The sequence below is a fragment of the Hermetia illucens genome, chromosome 2 (assembly GCF_905115235.1).
Source record: "Hermetia illucens chromosome 2, iHerIll2.2.curated.20191125, whole genome shotgun sequence".
Lineage (NCBI taxonomy): Eukaryota > Metazoa > Arthropoda > Insecta > Diptera > Stratiomyidae > Hermetia > Hermetia illucens.
This window is the reverse complement of record NC_051850.1, coordinates 29,061,254-29,080,120: the sequence shown is the minus strand read 5'-3', so window position 1 is coordinate 29,080,120 and position 18,867 is coordinate 29,061,254. Positions and strand designations below refer to the sequence as shown.

At 46.0% G+C, this 18,867-nt stretch overlaps 1 protein-coding gene across 1 annotated transcript; it reads right to left on the bottom strand.

Moving 5' to 3' along the window:
* Positions 1 to 839: 839 nt before the first annotated feature.
* On the bottom strand, positions 840 to 12,766 carry LOC119647915 (mediator of RNA polymerase II transcription subunit 1-like). Its single transcript, XM_038049237.1, has 5 exons — positions 12,447 to 12,766; positions 11,873 to 12,261; positions 11,077 to 11,817; positions 5,164 to 5,293; positions 840 to 5,105 (listed from the first exon to the last, which is right to left on the bottom strand). Exons 1-5 carry the CDS (start codon positions 12,463 to 12,465, stop codon positions 1,522 to 1,524), a joined length of 4,863 nt encoding a protein of 1,620 aa, XP_037905165.1. The 5' UTR covers positions 12,466 to 12,766; the 3' UTR covers positions 840 to 1,521.
* Between the last annotated feature and the right edge of the window lie 6,101 nt (positions 12,767 to 18,867).

The window sequence follows — 18,867 nt, the reverse complement described above, 5'->3', positions numbered from 1 at the left end:
ATGAACGGCGCCTTGCGGTAACGGAGACGAAAATGTTGCCATGATCACAACCGAAATGAGGATCTCCGGGATCGATACTGGGTTCTACCGATCGTGGAAAAATTACGGAAAATTGGGCATGTAATTCGCGCTGATGAGAACTCACTTGCCAAGATTGGTCTGAACGTCGAAGTCTTTGGGAAACGACTATATGGCCGGCCGCAACAACGATTGGTTGACACGCTGGGTGGTGATTTGGGAGCCTTTCGACTCCACCCAGGCGAGGCATACGACGCAAATAATTAGGACGAGGCGATCATACTACTGAACGGAAGAAAAACTAAAGAGAAGAATAGAAGTGAATCAACTGCGTCGTACCACCCCAATTCTCGTAGCCAAACCAAAAGGTAAACTCTCCGAAAAAGTGAAAAACTCAAATATATTTTTAAAAACTCTTTTTAATTATTTTCTTGACTATAATTATTACTTACATCATTTGTATTTATCTTATTATCTTTCAGTTGAGGCTCTGTACATACCTACACCACCTACAATTAATATTATTTGCATATTTTCGTTTTTGTCTCTTCATCTCTATAAATACAATCACTTCTCAACGTCACTACAATTAGGCTTGAAGCACACTCGTGCAATTCACAGATTCATCTTAATAAATGTGTGGTGTCTCAATAGCATGCTCTCGTTTGATCCACCGTAATCATATGAGCTCAAGAACAAAATATTTCTCATTTTTTATTTGTACTGAATTTCGAAATCCGATCATTTCCTGTCTCGTTATAAATAAAAAGTCAAAAGTACAATCTTCGTCGCCTTACTCTTAGCTTAGTGTGTATCTATAATAGAAATTAATGGTCAATTACATTAGATGACTTTTACGGTCATGTTTACTTCGGGTACTTTGACTAACTAGCGAATCAATTTTAAAAATTAAATATAACAAGATGTGATTAAGTTATAAAATGTACATTAGACTCTCTTACCAGATTAAATACTATTAAACTAAAATATCATCGTTTTATGCGTTTCGTCGTCTATTCGATTTCATCATTTACCCAGAATAACAATCGACGCTCTAATGTGAACGTGGACCCGCGCTCTCAAGCAACTTCTACACCGTCTTCCACCCGTTCATTTCGGGGACACCTCCTTGAGGGTTAGATCTCGCCAATTACAGTCTTCAATATTTAACTATATCACCGGGCAACTATGGGAATTGAGCAGCTGCATCTCAAACATAAACGAATTGTCTTGGGTGATCGGAAAGTCACCCCAACCTGTTTTCAAAATGTGGAGGCGCCTAGGTCAGACACATGACCATATATCAGTCCGCATCGACCCAACCGGGCCCCTCCACGAATAAGTCTTTTTCTTTTTCGAATCGGACGTCGCAAATGGCTCCCGGAACGCCACACTCCCAGCAATTAATATTCCGAGGTAAAAACAATCCAGCTTGCACTTAGAAATATTTAAGTCTTAAAATGAAACGTCGACCGTACAATTAAGTGCAACGAGAACTTGGCGTCATTTGCCACCAATACCGACGAGCGCTTCGTCCATGAGTTCGTCGTCCGTGATGCAGGGAGAGTTAGAATGCGGCGACGGCAATACCATGAGAGGGGATGGGACGGGTGATTTGACAATATGGACCGACACCGAAGGCGAAGCAGGAAACCCCATTTTATGCTGAGGCACCAACGCGGTAGAGTTCACCTTTCGAATGGCCGACGGAGCTGCACTATTTGGCGAGCCGGACGCCAAAGAAACAGCTTCAACGGACGAAGGACGCTGTGGTGCAGGAACGGGTTTACTAGCCTCTGCTTTCACACTTAAATCAAGTTCACTGGAAGCACTTCTAGACATGTCCAGAGCAGTGGTACACGGAGCCGAAGGTGGCCGCATTACACTCTCATCAGATTGTCTACTAGTCACTGGAATCGTTGTTGCGGCGGACATCTCCACACCAGCCTGTGATGTCGGGAATACCGAGGGCTTAGTGATCGGACAATTCGTCGGCGTATATGGTGGCGAAATGATTTGAATTGGAGCAGCCGAAGTTGAAATCGGAGCTGCGGGCGGAAGCGTTTTCTGCGAAAAGTCCTTTTGCGCAATACTATTCGTTATACTAATATGAGATAATGGACTTTTGGTATTTCGATTCTGAACGTCTTGCGGATATTTCGGTGGGTTTGGATTGGGGTTGTAAAAGCTAGAAACCTTGTTGAATGTCGCATTATTCAAAGTTGCATTACCAGACTGACCCGCAGGTTCCATTGGCAGCTTCGAAACACTGAACGGATACTTCGATTGCATGTCCTTTGAAAAAATATCCGAAAAAGGTTTTGAACCTTCATTAGCAACAGTCGTAGCGGGCGCAACTGTCGTACTACATTTCGGAGGCGATGTAACTATTTGTGCCACAGAAGGAGGCGTTGTAGTTGCAACAGTTGAAACAGCGGTAGTTGAACTCAACACCGTACTAGAACTATTCACTCTACTAGGATCGGATTTTTTCGAATCATCGTTCGTCCGAGCAGACAATTTCGGAATTTGAAACTTTGTATTCAATGATTTCATGAACCCTTCCATTGGCGATGCGAACCCTAACATTTTCATTACATCCGACGCGTCCGTCCGATTTTTCGCTTTGTCTTTTTTCAGCGAATCCGCGGCATTCGAGAGTGAACTAGAACTTAAGCTTTTACTAGACGAATATGAGCTCTTGGAAGATGTCGAGGATGACAAACTCCCCGATGAACTTGATTTTTGAAAATTACCACGACCCGGAATATTCGGATAAGATTGCGAACCTAAGTTGAGTTTTGAAAAGGACTGGCCACTTTGTGATTTTTTCGAGGCAGGACCGCTATTTACCCCCGGTTTAAGACCAGTGTGACGCTTCGGCGACCCTGAACCACTTCCCCCACCGCTGGTCGAGAAAATTTTTGAGAATGAGCCAGGCGTCGACGTAGATCCACCCTTACTATTGCTACTGTTACTACCGGCCGATGATGGCGAATCTTTCGTACGAGTTTTGTTGATTGTTATCTTCATGCCATCTAGGCTCGGCTTGATCATGTACTCAGAATTCTGATTAGATTGCAATGACGAGGCCTGCAGCGCTCCTGCACCAGCCAACGTTGTTTTAACTGAATGATTCACTGTCGAATTATACAAAAGCTTCCCACCACTACCGGCACCGATTTTCTCACGCATATTAATACTCGAAAAATGTCCGGGCTCAGCGTGCAACTGTCCAGAATTTACTACCAACTCCTCCCCTGTATTCTGCGCAGACTTAAGTTTATCAATAACTGCACTTAACGAACCCTTCCGAGCCTTATTTGCAGCGTTAGCACTTCCTCCAGGCGAAATCAACGGCTTACCCAAATCACTGCTACCGCCAAGACTATTGCCACCACCACCAGATATATGCCCCTCTGTCGCCTCATCAAACGAAAACTGATCACAAGTCGGCAATAAAGCTGCACTTAGGTCAATTTGCTTAAGTTTCACCGCCGAAGACTTCAGCTTCGGACTATTCGAACCTGTACTACTCTTACTACCACCACTACGTTCCCTATCTCTATCCCTATCCTTATCCCGACTCGACGACGACTTCGAACTACCCTTCTCACTTTTCGGACTTGAATTTGTCGCGCTCTTAAGAGCGGACATACTGGGCTTACCGGAACTCCCGGATGAAGTATGTTTAGGAGACGAAGTATTGTAATGTCCCGGCTTGGGGCTATTCGTGCTACCAGAAATATGCTTTGGACTGATATGCGACGGCGAATTTTTCGGACTCGGCCGCCCTAAGGAACCAGATGACAGTTTAGACCCTGAACTAGAAATTTTCTTCAAAAGCTCTGACGAAACAGACGAACCATCTGCCGTTTTTATACTAACACTAACTCCCCGATTCAAACTATCTTGCTTAGATAACATCTTATCAGGCGGCCCCATTGATGACGAATCCTCCTTTCGTCTCTTTCGTTTCTTTTCGCTCCTAGACTTATCGTCATATTTTTTACTAGAACTAGACTTCCGATCCCCCTTTGAGGAAGATGTAATTGGCGTGATCGTGATGGACGTGGGCAGACTTTGTGTAGTGGTTGCTGTAATTGGAATTATTTCTATACCTGGCCTGCGTTCCAATCCCATACCGGAAAGAACAGAATTGAGCTCCAGTCCGGTCGACGTAACCGGCAGTATGCTGACATTCGAATCGACAGACGAACTTTTCAGACGCCATTCCTCCGGCAGTGTTGATTTATCAAGCATTGGTGATGTTTTTTGCGTCATTTCTATTAAGTTGTCGTTAAGTGAAGTCCGACTAGACTCGCCATCTATGAAAGGCGAGCTGCTGTCCGACTCTATATGAAAGCCTTTTCTCATGTTAATATTGCTAGCGACTCCTAAATCCGAGGTTGGTGTCGATGTACCCAAAGAGCTGGAGTCACTATTTTCAGATAAATTCTGATTCATTAAATTATCGGTTCTACTCTTTGGGTTTTTATAAAAATCCTCCCCGCCTGCACAATCTTTTGACTCTATAAAGTTGCCGTCAAGCGACGTTTTCATGCCAAACTGGTTCATCATCGCACCGTCGCTTCCCGGGTCAAACATGTGAACGTTATTGTCAAACGCTTGCGTTGGACCTCCCATCATCACGGCTGATGCATGAAAAAACTGCCTATTGCCACCGCCAAAGTTTCCATTCAAACCTCGCTCATTTTTTGGTTTAATATCGCGAAAATCATTCATTCGCCCGCCAGGATCACTTGGACCAAGGGGCAAACTAAAATTTCCGTTGTCAATTCCGTTGCCGCCACGATGGAATCCTTTCATCTGTTCTTGATCCCAGAATTTCAGTAAAGCTCGAATCGTTATGGGGATTGATAGTGTCTTTTGGATGATTTTGGTCATTTTAATTGCTATGGCATCGTAGTTATTGGTCAACGAATATATGTGACAGTCGATGTTCGATGCATCCTTCAGGTTGAACTCCACGGTTGCCATTGATTCTTCGAACGGATGCTCCAAGGCAACAGATATTTGATGGTTGTTTATTGCACTAACCTCCAACATTGTTGTGTTTTCTAAATCTGGAAAGAAATACGTGGATTAGTATGAGTCACATATGCAGAGGTTATTATTACGAACCTCCCATTTTCGAGTCCTCTCGAACGCAACTGGCAAGAAGTGTGTAAAACAACGCCTGCTGTCTCAGCATGGTAAGGACCTTCGGAACTTGCGATGGTTCCGTATAAGGAATACTTGAAATCGCAGAGCCCTAAATAGAAAGATTTACATTAAATCTATGCATAGAAAAAAGGTATCAGATCAAGGTATGAAGAGGCTAAAAGAACTTTATCAATTAGAATACTGGAAGAGAGATCCCAGGTTTACATTTTTCTGTGGGCGCCAGTTAATTATTCGAAAACGATAGAAAATAGCCGCGGCGAGTACTGTACTATGCGGAAAAGCGCCTTGCTAGTTGGATAATAGAGAAAGAACAACATAATCCCATTGTCCTCTTCAGGCACAGAATGATTGGGAGACCACAATCAGAGCTCCGGCGGGACTGGCACAGCCATATCGATTTATACTCAGTGCAGGCTCAGCATTCATACAACATATGGATACGGCGCCTGAATTGTACAGCGCAACTCCACGCTTGAGTCTATAGACTCAAGCGTGGAGTTCTGCTGGGGATATGAGCCCAACTATAATGCAACTTCCACAAGGAGGGCAATCGCAAATAATCGGGCCGAGAGCACATCCCCTCCTGAAGCATGTGCTCTGAATGATCACCCCGATTCCCATAACCTCCGCTGAGACTTCGTGGCAAAAACCACTTCAGATGACTCTGGCCTAATCACCTTTCTTAAGTACGTAGACGCCAAACAGTAACGGATGGCCATTGGACAGAACTACAAAAGTAAGCAGAAACTATGAAGAACGAACCCACCGCAGACCTACTGACTTTATTGTGATATGCTGCACTGTGCTGAGCACGGTGCGGGATAGCCAAGCAAGGAATATCAGGGGACGTTCCCTGCTCAAATCGTTCGATATTGGAAAGGGTAATCTGCAACAGAGGCTGCCCAGGCATTTAAGAACACATATCAACAGTTGGTGGATTCTACCCTTCTGGCATTCTTCATAAAAAGGAGAGCAAAATCTGGCAACCGTTGAGCTTCTTCTCCAAACAGCTAAACCCCGCTCAACGAAGCTACAGCACTTATAATAGTGAATTATTGGCTGCGTACCCCGCAATTAAATACTTCCGATATTCCCTTCAAGGCAGGGCGTTCACATTATTCACGGACCATAAGCCACTCACTTTTGTTTTAAAACAAAAGCCCGACCAAGCGTCCCCTCGCCAACTTTTGCACTTGAACTTTATCAGTCATTTCAATTTCGACATTCAACACGTGTCTGGAAAAAATATCATGATTGCCGACGCTTTGTCACGTGTTGCAGAGTTCAAAATCCCGCCACCGTCGATTTTCCGGCGATCGCCAAATCATCGGAGGACAACGCAGCTCTTCAGAGCCTGAAACCAACTCTAAATAAACATTTAGGGAGTTTCCTATCTTCGGCTCGACATCCAGTATATACTGGGAGACTTCAGACAAGGGACCAAAGCCATATATTCCGGCCGATTTCCGAAAAGAATTATTTTACGCCGTTCACGATCTGGCGAACCAATGCATTCGAACAACGAATTAGTCACCGCCAAATATTTCTGGCCGTCCATGAGCAAGGCCACAGCATCGATAGGTTCACGCGGTGGCTTGAGGCGATACTGCACAATGTGTTGGAGCTCCATGCCGAGTATGGATTCCACATTTTGATGTGCCGACAATTACAATCACCGGCCAAGGAATGCAGTCCTCCCTTTTCATAGAGTTGCGCAAGCTTCTCCGCTTCAAACGCCACCAAACAACCGCATACCACCCGCAATCCAAAATGAGATGATCGAAGGTGGCACAGAACGCTGGAGGCTACTATAATGGCCCAAGACGACCCTTCTTGGTCGCTGATCCTGCCACTCGTTCAACTTCGTCTACGGACAGCCAGCTGCGAAGAATTTGCCCCCCGCGGAGCTGGTATACGGGGGGAACCTGAGACTCTCCATCGACCCTGTACTCGACATCAAGTCAGGAATCAACACTGCTGGTTTGTTGCATCTGCTCAGAGACTGAATGCCGAAGCTGAAGCCGCCACCGCCCGACAACCACGCGAAAACTGTAGTTGACATGCCCAGGGATCGCGAATCCTGCACGCATGTTCCAATTAGAGTCGAGGGTCCCTTCGAAGTCTTCGATCGAGGCCCACACCATTAAAGCCTCAGCGTCGGAGGTACGATCAAGAGGATCTCCTTTGCTCGACTAAAGCCCTTCTTCCAGGAAGAAACCGCAACCAGAATAGGAGCGCGATGCCTCCATTTTGACTTGCGCCTAAACAGGGCACAACACAAAGGCGGACACCAACATCCATGACGAATAATATTCAAACCCGAGGCAATGAAATCGTTAGATTGACAACGAACCAATTCAAATATTGCACCATAAATAATGGTTGATCGTTTTTCTTGGTGGCTACAGACGATAACATTTTTTAACATCGAGACACCTTCACAGAAACTTTTCATCGAAAACAACAACAACAAACCAAAATGCGCAATTTAAATCCCAGATGGCTTAGGCTCCTACACTAAATACAGACGTGCAACCTAATTTGCAACCAAGTTGCTTATAACAGCAAGATTACACTTATGTGGGCGAGTTGCGATTGCTCGCTCAGGTTGCAGCAACTTCTTGACTTGAGCGCCAAGGAGGACATTAGTTCCGGTGCAGTAGAGGTAGGTAGGTCGTCAGGAGGCGCGGTTGTTTCTGCTTCCCGTGGATTTTCTCTTGCTCTCCATGTCCGCCTATAATATAAAATCCTGTCCAGGAGCTCCTCCAGTTCCATTAGCCCGTTTTTCACCCCTTTGCTGACGTTTTTCTGGAGGAACGTCGCAGATCGCATGCGCTTCACAGCTGCCGCGCATTTCTTAATAAGCCTTTCCTCTTCAGCTTGCGCCAGAGTAGTCGACAGCCCTCCCACTCGGCTTATATTCGAAACCATTTGGTTAGTTTCGTGCCTCTTTCCGCAATTATAGCCCTGCGTGGTAAGATCTGGATTCCTATCTCTGTTGCAAGTGCCGCATCACTTTACGAGTCCTTCTCTCCGCCCGCGCGCAGAACTAGGCTCACATCACCCCACCGACGTCGACAAGGAGTTGTCGACGGCTCCGGGGACTCCGAGGGTGTCCCAGCGTGTAACGATCATTAGCAGTTCGCTCTTCACCGAGAAACTTTTTAGAGGCTACTACCTAGCACGCAGGTATTATGCCAGCTAGGGAGTCAGAACTACTGAATCGATTTTGATAAGGTTTTGTTTTACCCAAAAAAAAAAACTTGAAAAGCAAATCAGCCTTTTTTATCAGAACTCGGTTCGGTGCCCGAGAAACAATGACAATAAACCAAGCACAGACTGCGTCGCAACTGTTTCAGATGTTTCTTGCGCAACTGAGCGATGCACAGCCTCCTCTCCGCAGACAAATAGTATCGATGAAAGGTGACACTGGACCTTAAAAACCACGCTAACGTTCAAAAACCTCAATGAATGGACAGCCTTTTCCACCCAAAAAGACTATCCGGTTGTATGGGGCAGTTTAGGTAAGTATTCGTGGCCGTTCCAGGAAACCCAATAAGCGCTATGGTGCGCCGTTTATATTGCACAAACTCGTAATACCATGAATATCATGAGAAGGACAAGAGGAGCAGAATCTAACCGGGTTATATCTTCAGAGCCAGCGCGGGTGTAGGTTCACAGATGAGACCTCTCCCTCTCTTCAACCCCAATGAAAGCTCGTGGTGCATACTATAGCCATAAGTTCTGTCAGTCGATGCGTATAGCGAGGAATGGTAACAATGCGCACAAAGAGTACCTAACCATACGCCACTTCCGTCAAACTTTCAGGATTCGAAGGTGAGTAGCGCGTGAACGACAACACGATAAAGTTCACCTCCCACATGGTGAACTTTATAAAGTTCACCATGTGGGAATACGCCGAAAAAGATTCATAGTTTGTTAAAAAAGCTGCCGATAAACGAACGATTTGCTTTTAGGACATTAGCTCGATTCTGCGAAACAGCTCATGTGATTGACAGACCGCAGAAGGGGCGCCCCCGCCCCGTAGGTCGCCCGAATGTCGTACATGCTGTGCGTGAGCGTGTTTTTCGCAATCCTCTCCACATGCAGAAACGAATATCGGCGGAAATGGGCGTTTCCACTCGAAGTATGAGTCGTACTTTACGAGAAGATCTCGGTCTCGGTGCATACCGCATTAACCATGTGTTAACGCCAAAACTGAAGGAAATACGGCGAACTCAGTGTGCTGCTTTTCTGCAACGATTTCCCGGTAAAAAATATGGCGAAATTCTATTTTCTGATGAAACAATTTTTACCATCCGACAAAATGATCGAGTATATGCTCACAATTGTTATGAAGCGAAAGAAAATGTTCCGAGAGTCCAACGCCGTCACGATCCCCCTTCTGTCGTGGTACGATGTGACGTCTCATATCACGGAGTAACTGATATTCATTTCTGCGAGGCCGGCGTCAAAACCAATGCGAGAGTGTACGAAGTCGTGTAGTCGAGCCATTGAGTGAATCTCTATTTGCTGGAAAGCCGTGGTGCTTCCAGCAGGACTCGACCCGCGCTCACAAAGCCAAGATAATTCAGTAGTGGTTAGCGGTGCATGTTCCTGACTTCTTAACCGCGGATGAATGGGCCTCAGGCAGCCCAGATTTGAGTCGAAGGATTTGGAGAGTTTGAAGGCCAGGATCGTGCGTGCACCTCGAGAAATGCCGCCCCATACCGCGCGTGAAACGATCAATGTATGGCCTCACAGACTTCGAGCCTGTCTAGCTGCCAGCGGCGGCCATTTTGCTTTAATTGTCAACCCTACCCACGGAACGGGTGGGACTAGAAAGGATATGAAGGAGAAAGAGGGAGATCTTCCGTTTCTTACCCCATATTTGAAAATTGTCGTGATCAACCCCCTTAAAAAGTTGTGACGTCTGAAATTAGGGCAATTTTGGTGTAAAACGGTAAGATATGTAAGGGGACGCAAGAGATCCTCTCTCTTCAACTTCGCTAAAAAACTATGACCATTCAAAAGCAGGCATTTTGATCATATTACTCTACCCTTGATTGTAAAGAATTTGATGAAACAATCCGCGAGCATATGGGACACTTGTAGCCGAAACCAACAGCTCACTACTGAGAGCCAAATTTGTTCTTCAAGGAGATATACACTTGCGTGGACGGATTCCTTAGAGACCTTGTACACCTGGCTTATACCAGCAACATCCGATTCACCACCGAACTCAACGAATGGAGATGTCAGCCGACAATCGCAAAGCAGCTTTCTCAGCCCAAAGGGATGAAGCACACGCAATCAACAGCAGCGCAACCAAACGTAAATAGAAAACTAAATTGCAGCGCAGTCTTCTATTCCGGGAACGCAACCACCCCAAGGAAAGTGATGTAGCAGCGCGTGATAAACGGCTTAAAAAAAGATGGCATTCGCGAGAGACGCGACAAGAGTGTAGTAAGGAATTAATAAGTTATCAAAAGAAATACGTTTTTTCTTGAATTGGCTTTTGTTATAACTTCAGCAATTTCGTCAGTCACATGAAATCCTTACGAGCGGCAGGTCCGGTTTATGGGTTTCATTCATATTAAAGCTCGATATCCACAATCCAACGCAGGGCATGGCGTGATCGACCGGAGAATTTTGTAATTATTGCGATCGCAAGAAATATCAACTCCGAACCGGTGTCATGGGAAAAAACACCCTCCCCCACTTCATTCAGTTGGATATCCCAAGCGCCCCGAGGATATCTCTTTACAACATCCTTTCCGGACTACTTTCACGACCAACAATAGCTAAACGAAGTATCCACGAAGTTTTCTGAAACCAACCAAACCTAGGCAAAGCACACAATCCACTCACCTTCAAACGCTTGTTCTCCGTGAAGAAGTAGCAATGGTTCTGGTCAGGCAACGTGATGAACAGACCCTTGCTACCGTTGCGCAGCGCCCCGTTCGACGCCGTCTGCACCACCAGCTCCATAATAGACGTCCTGCCGTCGGGTTCGCTCAAACTCTGCTGCGTGGTGGCAACTATCGCGTCCAGCAAACTATCACAAACAGGAATCGGCTTATTCAGACGAAGCACAAACGTCGCTGGCAGAACTGTCGAGTTCGTGGGCGTTATCGGCGAGAACACCGGAATGCTCGCTCCCTGTGCGTCCGCGTTTAAGGTCACCGTCGGCGATATTTGCAGCTTGTTTGGATTCGAAGCTTCCAAGTTAACAGTCACGCTCATGCCGATGTTCTGCGTGGAGATGATGTCGATGGTGAGCGGAGCCATCGACTTTGTTTCCAAATTGAGGAGGTCGTACGGCGAGACGAAGTAGGTGAGCTTCATAGGGTGCCCGCCGCGCCGCTTTTGCACAATTCCCACGCTCGATTCAAGCAGAGTGACCTGCGCGTCCTTGTGGAAATTCTGCGCGGCGTACAAGTTGTAGAGATCCATTTCCATGGCCTGCAGGGCGACGAAGGCCTTGCTCTTGACTTTTGGCTCGGCGTTCAGTTGGTAAATGGAGGAGAGTCCCTCCAGCTGCGTTGTGAAATCGGCGAAGTCGCCCTTGAGCAGGCACGTCACGAGCTCGCTGCACGATTGCTGTTCGATCTGAAAACAGAACTCGTCAGAAAAGAAGGTCGACCCCGTTATAGCGCTAGCCCACCTTGCACTCGTGATGCACTTTGACGTCACTTAGAGTGCCGGCCGCGTCCAGGACGATTTCTAAGTAGAACATATCCGATGAGATGAACAGCCCGGACGTGTCCTCCATGAATTTGAGGCCGAGCTGGCGCGAGAGGCTCTCCAGCCGCTCGATCAATCCCTGCCGCGTTGTCACCTTGATGCAGTGCTGCATACTGTCCAGGCACTTTTGCAGGGTGCCCCGCTCGGTCGGGTCCAGGGAGTATCTCTTCTCCAGCATAGACATTCGCATTGCTTTCGATAGCTCCGCGAAAGACTTATTCTGGGCCGAGTGCGTGCGTAACCTCTCCATCAGCAATTCCCGTTGCCATTGCTTGTTCTTGTCGGCCGAACCTAGCGGCCCGACCATTTCTACAACAGACCAAAATTAGAACATTAGAAGTGATTGTCGGTGTGTCAGTCGCCATAGGGCAAACGTCTGCACTCTGGATCCCCTCGACTTTCGCCCAGCCTTCAAACTTATGCCCAGTCGACTTGCCCGTACCAAACGGGCAAATTGACTTTTGACAGGAATTTGATTTTTAAGGGACATTTACCGTTGGATTTTGTATTCATGGCACCCGGTTTGAAGGCCTTAACTTATCCCAGACCGAACAGGTTGCATTAAGAGGCCCTTTCAATGCGAAATTTAGGTAGAAAACGATTTTTTTAACGCGATAAACCCAACCCCAACAAAGACTTCACGCCAACCACAAACCGAATGACATTTAGGAACAGGTGTTAAGTTGGTTCGGATGCCGCAATGAAAGTGGAACGGAATGTGAGATGTGTGGATTGCGAGGGGCCAGTGAATCACCAGCAACAGATTTGGCGGCGTTGAAGGTTGCCGAGGAGTTTTTAAATGTTCCGAATCGGAACTGGAGCGGAATGGAATGGATTTCGAAATCGACCGCCACTTTGGTGATGACTTTTGTGAGGAGCACGTGTGGTTGTGGGTAAGTGAGTTAAGCAAAGAATTTGCGGGAGATAATGTATTTCCTCAATTTTGCGGAACCAATATAATTTACAATTTTCCAACCAAAATTCTGATTTTTCTGTAATTATTCCCTCATTAAATATTATCGAATGATGAAAATACATAAAGTTATGACTCAGATGATTAAATCATAACAACATGCATCACCATCTGAAGTTCCCACCTTTTTACCCACATGGCCGATTTCACAAATTTTATACTAAACAAAGCAATATTTCCGCAGGATTACACCTAGGATGTGACTTTAAGGAGTTGGAGGGTTTATACCGACCCTGGCTATAACAATTTTGGCATACAACAGACGCTAGCTCCCAAGTGATGACGTCGAAAGCGTCCCGAGGAAGATGTCGGACATTCAATGGAAAAGTAAGTTTGAAACTTGAAAAGATAAAACCAAATTCCAGGATAAGCGAGACACTTAGAATTGTGATGAACTGAATTCACAACATATTATGATTAATAAATGATATAACAATTTCTCTGAATCTGAAAAACTTGTTCAACTGAGTTAAATGACGAATGAAAACTAATTTTTTTCCGCTTCTGTTTCAGATGCTTTTTGATGTGTATTTCACTGAAAGACCCTAACCACAATCTGGAAACTTGCATTGGGTGTGGCGGAGGTGTACAACTGCAGGATGCCCTCTTTTTCCTGGGCTAAGAGACAAAGTCGACATTTATTGGACAACAGGAAGGTATGTAGCTCTCTCAGCTCGGGGTCGTTTACTAAAAACAAAATGATGATCGTTTGTCACAACATTATGAATTAATGATTAAAGAACATGCACTACCAACTGAAAACGTCCACGATTATAAAACCCACGTTTTACTGTTTGAATTCGACTTTAATTTTGACTTATTTCCAGATGGGTCGGCCCCAGATTTGCCCAGTCCCGTGAAATGGCTGCTGGATATGACAAAGGAGTCGAAATTCTAGAGGAAATTGCTTAAGAAGGTAAATATAATAATTCTCCTAAAACTGTTTTCCTGAACAAAATGATGAAAAATAACTTCAATGACAAAGGAGGATTATTTACCTAACATGCATCACCAACTGATTACATCTCACAAATAAAACCAAGCCCCGTCGTTTTTATACAAATTTGCTGTAACTTCGGTTTGTTTTCTCGTTCCAGGAGAGTCATTTCGACCCAAATAGCTGACGACCCACTGGCTTCGTTGGACGCTAGGAGATGGTCAACTCATGAGGGGCTACACCGGTTAACAATGGCAGAATTTTTGGTTACCAAATTCCAGTAAAATAAAGTCTTTAAACTTAACTCGTTGGTGTTTGATTGAATAAAACGTTGGCTTTACATTTTTCGAGGAGGATTTTTAGTTGATTATCTTTTAATCCGTATAGCTGAGCGGTTAGAGCACAAGACTGTTGTACGAAAGGTCACGATTCAAATTTCACTGGTGACGGTAGAATTTGTGTCGTGATTTGACGTCGGATACCTATCGAGACAGCTGTGAGTGAGAGTACCTCAGTCAAATCAAGATAATAATCTCGGGCGAGCGCAATGCTGGCCACATTGCTTCCTAAAGTTTACCGTTGCGGTCTTGAATGAAGTGCTCTTAATACACCTCAAAGCCCGGATCCAATATGGATTGTTGCGCCAACGAGTATTTTCCGAGTTGACACAATCTCGACAGATGCCGGATTTTACCTAATACTAGCAATAAGTGCCACGCATTTCGACCCGGACGATCCTACCTACTTAAAAATTAAAGGTGGTGGTGGTGGCCGGTAGTAGGTTATGGAAGAATCACTCGAGAAATCCCCGCAACATCAACTACGGATGCACATTGGTGTACTTCTGCATGGTTTGAACCAATCTGTGCAAGAGTCCCAGGACATCAAGGGAAGCCGTGAGGGATTTAAGTACAATTCCTGTAGTTGACAATATGGGAACTACAACCACCCGCTCGAGACGCCAAATCTCTGATTTTTCGAGCCAATGGCTCATAGTTCACCTTCTTCTACACGTATTTCCGTTCGATGTTGCTGTTATGGAGGATAGCAACATCAATAATATACGCGGAGCGACTCGTATTGTCAAATAACAGCACGTCAGGCTTGTTGTGTGGAATATGGCGATCAGTTCGAACTTGGCGGTCCCAATGCATGCTGCCAGCAGAACTATCAAGTAATGCTTCCTGTTCATATCGGTAAACCGGACATGTTCCCGTGATCAACCCATGCTTGTATGCAAGGTTTTGATGGATAACCTTACATACAGCATTATGCCTGGTGATGCATTGCATCGGTGCCATAACAGTACAGCCAGAAATGAGATAATCCAACGTCTCTAACGCCGAACCACACATTCTGCACTGGTCGTTCTCCACCCATTCTTTCATGATGAGCTTTTTATAAGCTCGGGTGGCGGTAACGCCATCCTGAATGGCACACATGAGCTCCTCCATCTCAGCAAAGAGTTCATCAGCACACAGCCATCTGTTCGACAAATGGCTGCCAAAGATAATTCACGTGTTTACCGTGCATTGCCTTCGACTTCCATTCATCGATCCGCTCTTGGTCCGAATTCACCGCACTCAGAGGGTTGAAAGATGGAGTCAGTCCACAGTCTGCCTTACAGACAGCCGTATGCAAAGGACTCGCCTGCTCCTTGCTGTAAAAATAAGCGCGCAGCTGGTCGACTTGGCGATCATGTGCCGCCACGCCTCCAATGTCAAGAGGCAGATTCATCCGCTCCACGGCAGAGTTTGGATGATGCATTCGGAATTTGGACCTAGTTGTCCGTATCCGCCGCTGGACGTTTTCCAGATCGGTCTTCGTCCACAGCAATATTCCAAATGCATAAGCCAGTGAAGGGATATCGAATACATTCAACGCGCTTATTTTATTCTTCCCCGAGAGATGTGATTTCAGTACAAGCTTTACACGTCGCAGGAATTCGGACAGCAGAGCATCCTTCAGATCACCAACTCGAGCATGGGTTCCTTGCAGATTTCCTAGGTACTTGTAGAAGTCTGTCTCGGTCATAGCTTCGATGTGGAGGTCACCAATGCTATGTCCGGCATGCGGCTCGTGATGACCTTTGCGGATGGCTTGGATTCGACACTTTTTTAATTCCATCCGAATATTACGGCTTAACATGTCTATTATTCGCAACATACTTCTAAGATGGTCGTCAGTACCAGCATACAGCTTGATGTCATCTAAGTACATCAACTGTGTCAGTTCGCACTTAGCATGTAGGCCATATTTAATTGCAAAACTATGCCCTCTAGCATCATTCAGTAGCCATGAAGCGGGGTTCAGTGCCGTACAAAACCAAAGGGGACTCAACGAATCCCTCTGGAAGATGCCCCTGCTTAAACGGATGGGCTCTGAGGTATCAGCACCCTCAGATGTACGCACTAATAAGGTGGTATGCCACCCTTCCCATGACTGTCGCCAAAAACTTTATTAGTTTCCGATCAATGCGATACAGATGTAGGACATTGATTAGGCAGGTATGCAGGACGCTATCGAAAGCCTTGGCATAATCGATATAGCAACTAAAGAGGTTTATTTGGCCTCTAGATGCTTGTCCTACAACTACCGAGTCGATAATGAGTTGCTCTTTGCAACCCCTTGACCCAACTCAACAACCCTTTTGCTCCTCGGACAGAATGTTATTGATCTCAAGGTGCCCATTGATCCTTCCACTAATAATAGACGTTATGAATTTGTAGAGGGTTGGTAAGCAAGTAATCGGTCTTGTGTCTGCAGGCTCCTGCACCGTGTCCTTCTTAGGGATAAGGTAGGTGATCCCCGCAGAGAGGAAGGGTGGAAGTTCCTCCGGCCGACTCATAACCTGGCTTTTGGTGTGTGCCAACCGACCGCATAGTTTCTGTAAGCCACTTTATTTCCCTCACATTATCTCTTCTTTCTCATCTGAATCAATCTAGCAATGTCCTGCCTTACTGAGTCGCGCCGACGCTCCAGACGAATTTTCCATGGTGGATCTCCTCGGTCACTCAAACCAATAACACGAAAGCGAATCTTCTGCCCACAACTGCACCACAATGCACAAATGATTGTAGTTGCAGCAGCAACATATCAGTACACAGCCAAAATGCAATCTCAACATTGATTTGAGATAGAGTTCCCCGAGTTGCTAGAGATGCATAGAACCTGGGAATACCTGGTTTATGCAAAGGTTCCATATCCGAGAATTCTTTACACGCTCTTTGGAATTCGTCCCGAACCTCAGTGGAAACCTCAGCTGGACGGTGGAGAAGAGTGCTTCGGCGAGTACTGAAACTTTTGCCTGCAGTGCGGCGTGGTGTTATTGATGCCGCCGCCTCTGCCCCCATCGACTCTCGGTCACCAGTTTCCGCGGTGACCTCTAGTCAAACACACTCCCCGATGATGGCGGGATTGTGTTGCTGCGAGTTATAAAACGGTACTGGTCTGCGATTCACTGTACAGTCACTTGGGCGAGTTACGGGAAACGCTCGACGAATCTCTGGTGCAACAAGGGGCGGTAAGATGTTGTACCCGTCCCCACGGTTATTTCGTAGTAGGAGCGGATGATGGAGTGGTTCATTTTTTCATTCCACTTCATCAGCTGCCCACGCGAACCTGTTGAAGTAGTCGCCACATATTGTGACGAAACAGCTGCAGCAAGGGGAGCAATGCTTCTGGTCGTCGTGGCTCCTAGATATTGAACGGCCCCACGACTAGCGACCCCGGCGTTATTTCATAGTAGGAGCGGATGATAAAGAACTTCATTTCTTCAGTCCACTTCATCCGCTGCCTACGCGAATCTGCTCAAGTGGTCGCCACAATTGTGGTGAAACAGTTGTAGCAGGCGGAGCAATGCTCCTGATCGTCGTGGCGCCTAGACGTCGAAACGCCCCACGACTAGTGGCTTCGACGCCGTGCTGTCCATTACTGGAGCCTGAACCAACCACTAAGTCAGACGACTCCCGCCGATTATTCGTACCGGACCTTAATTTTCTCCTTCCTCTCATTAGATGGGTTTGCATTTTATACCTAACTGCTAGGTGTGGGAGTAGCTTCCTCAGTTAGTAATCTGCGACTGCAAAGTTCCTGCACTTTCCTCACCTACCCTCTAAAGCGTTGCGGTGGCGTACAGCCATTCAGACTGAAACTATCCATTCCTCCTCCTTTCACAAGCGGGCGTTGATAATTTCTTCTATCTAGGGTAGAAAATCACAACCAATAACAGCTATGACGACCCCCGCACGGTTTTTGGTATCCAACAGCCTATTTCAGCTTACTCTCAGCCGCGTTGACCCCCTACAAAAGGATGGACGACTACGTAGCCTATATAACGACAAAATTCATGAGCGATACCACGACCGACTAGTTGTGGATAAAATCTGACTCAATAGATTGCGTTGGACGGGTCATTTAATCCGTATAGACAAGGATGATCCAGCCCGCAAAGTCTATAAGCGCAATATCTATCGTAGAAAAGGAAGACGTGGCAAACCTTACCTCAGATGTAGCGATGGCACAGGCCGCAGGACGCCAGACCGCTTTTATGGATATCGAATTGTTGGACCTCGGCGAAAAGCCGAAAAGTTTGGAGTTTTTCACTAAGAAAGGCCTAGACCGGATACCAGTTGTTGTGCCGTTTGATGATAATAATAAAAGGTGGTGGATGCTCGCGAATTTAATCGTGACATTGAATAAAGGTGAAGTGGGGAATAAACTTATTCGGGGCGTATAAATCACCTGGTCCAGATGGAGTCTACTCTATTTTTTGCAGAAGGGGATTCCATTTCCAGAGCAGTATCTTGTTAAGAGCTAGTAATTCAGTGTTGTTCTGGGCCATACACTGACAGCCTGAAAACAGATTAGGGTGGAGACTGCCTGTAGGTTAATAAGTCTCACTACTGCCCTTGGTAAGTGGCTAAAAAACTGGGTTAGAAAGACACATGAGGGGAGGGGGTTGAAATCTTTTCTCCTACATCGAATCGGGAAAGAGTCGGTATTT

Bases quoted from the DNA above. Each gene is read 5' to 3' on its own strand.
- LOC119647915 (XM_038049237.1), bottom strand. The intron at 5,294-11,076 runs GTGAGTGGATTG...CTTTCTATTTAG, and splicing joins CGGAGAACAAGCGTTTGAAG to GGCTCTGCGATTTCAAGTAT. The intron at 5,106-5,163 runs GTTCGTAATAAT...ATTTCTTTCCAG, and splicing joins AGAGGACTCGAAAATGGGAG to ATTTAGAAAACACAACAATG.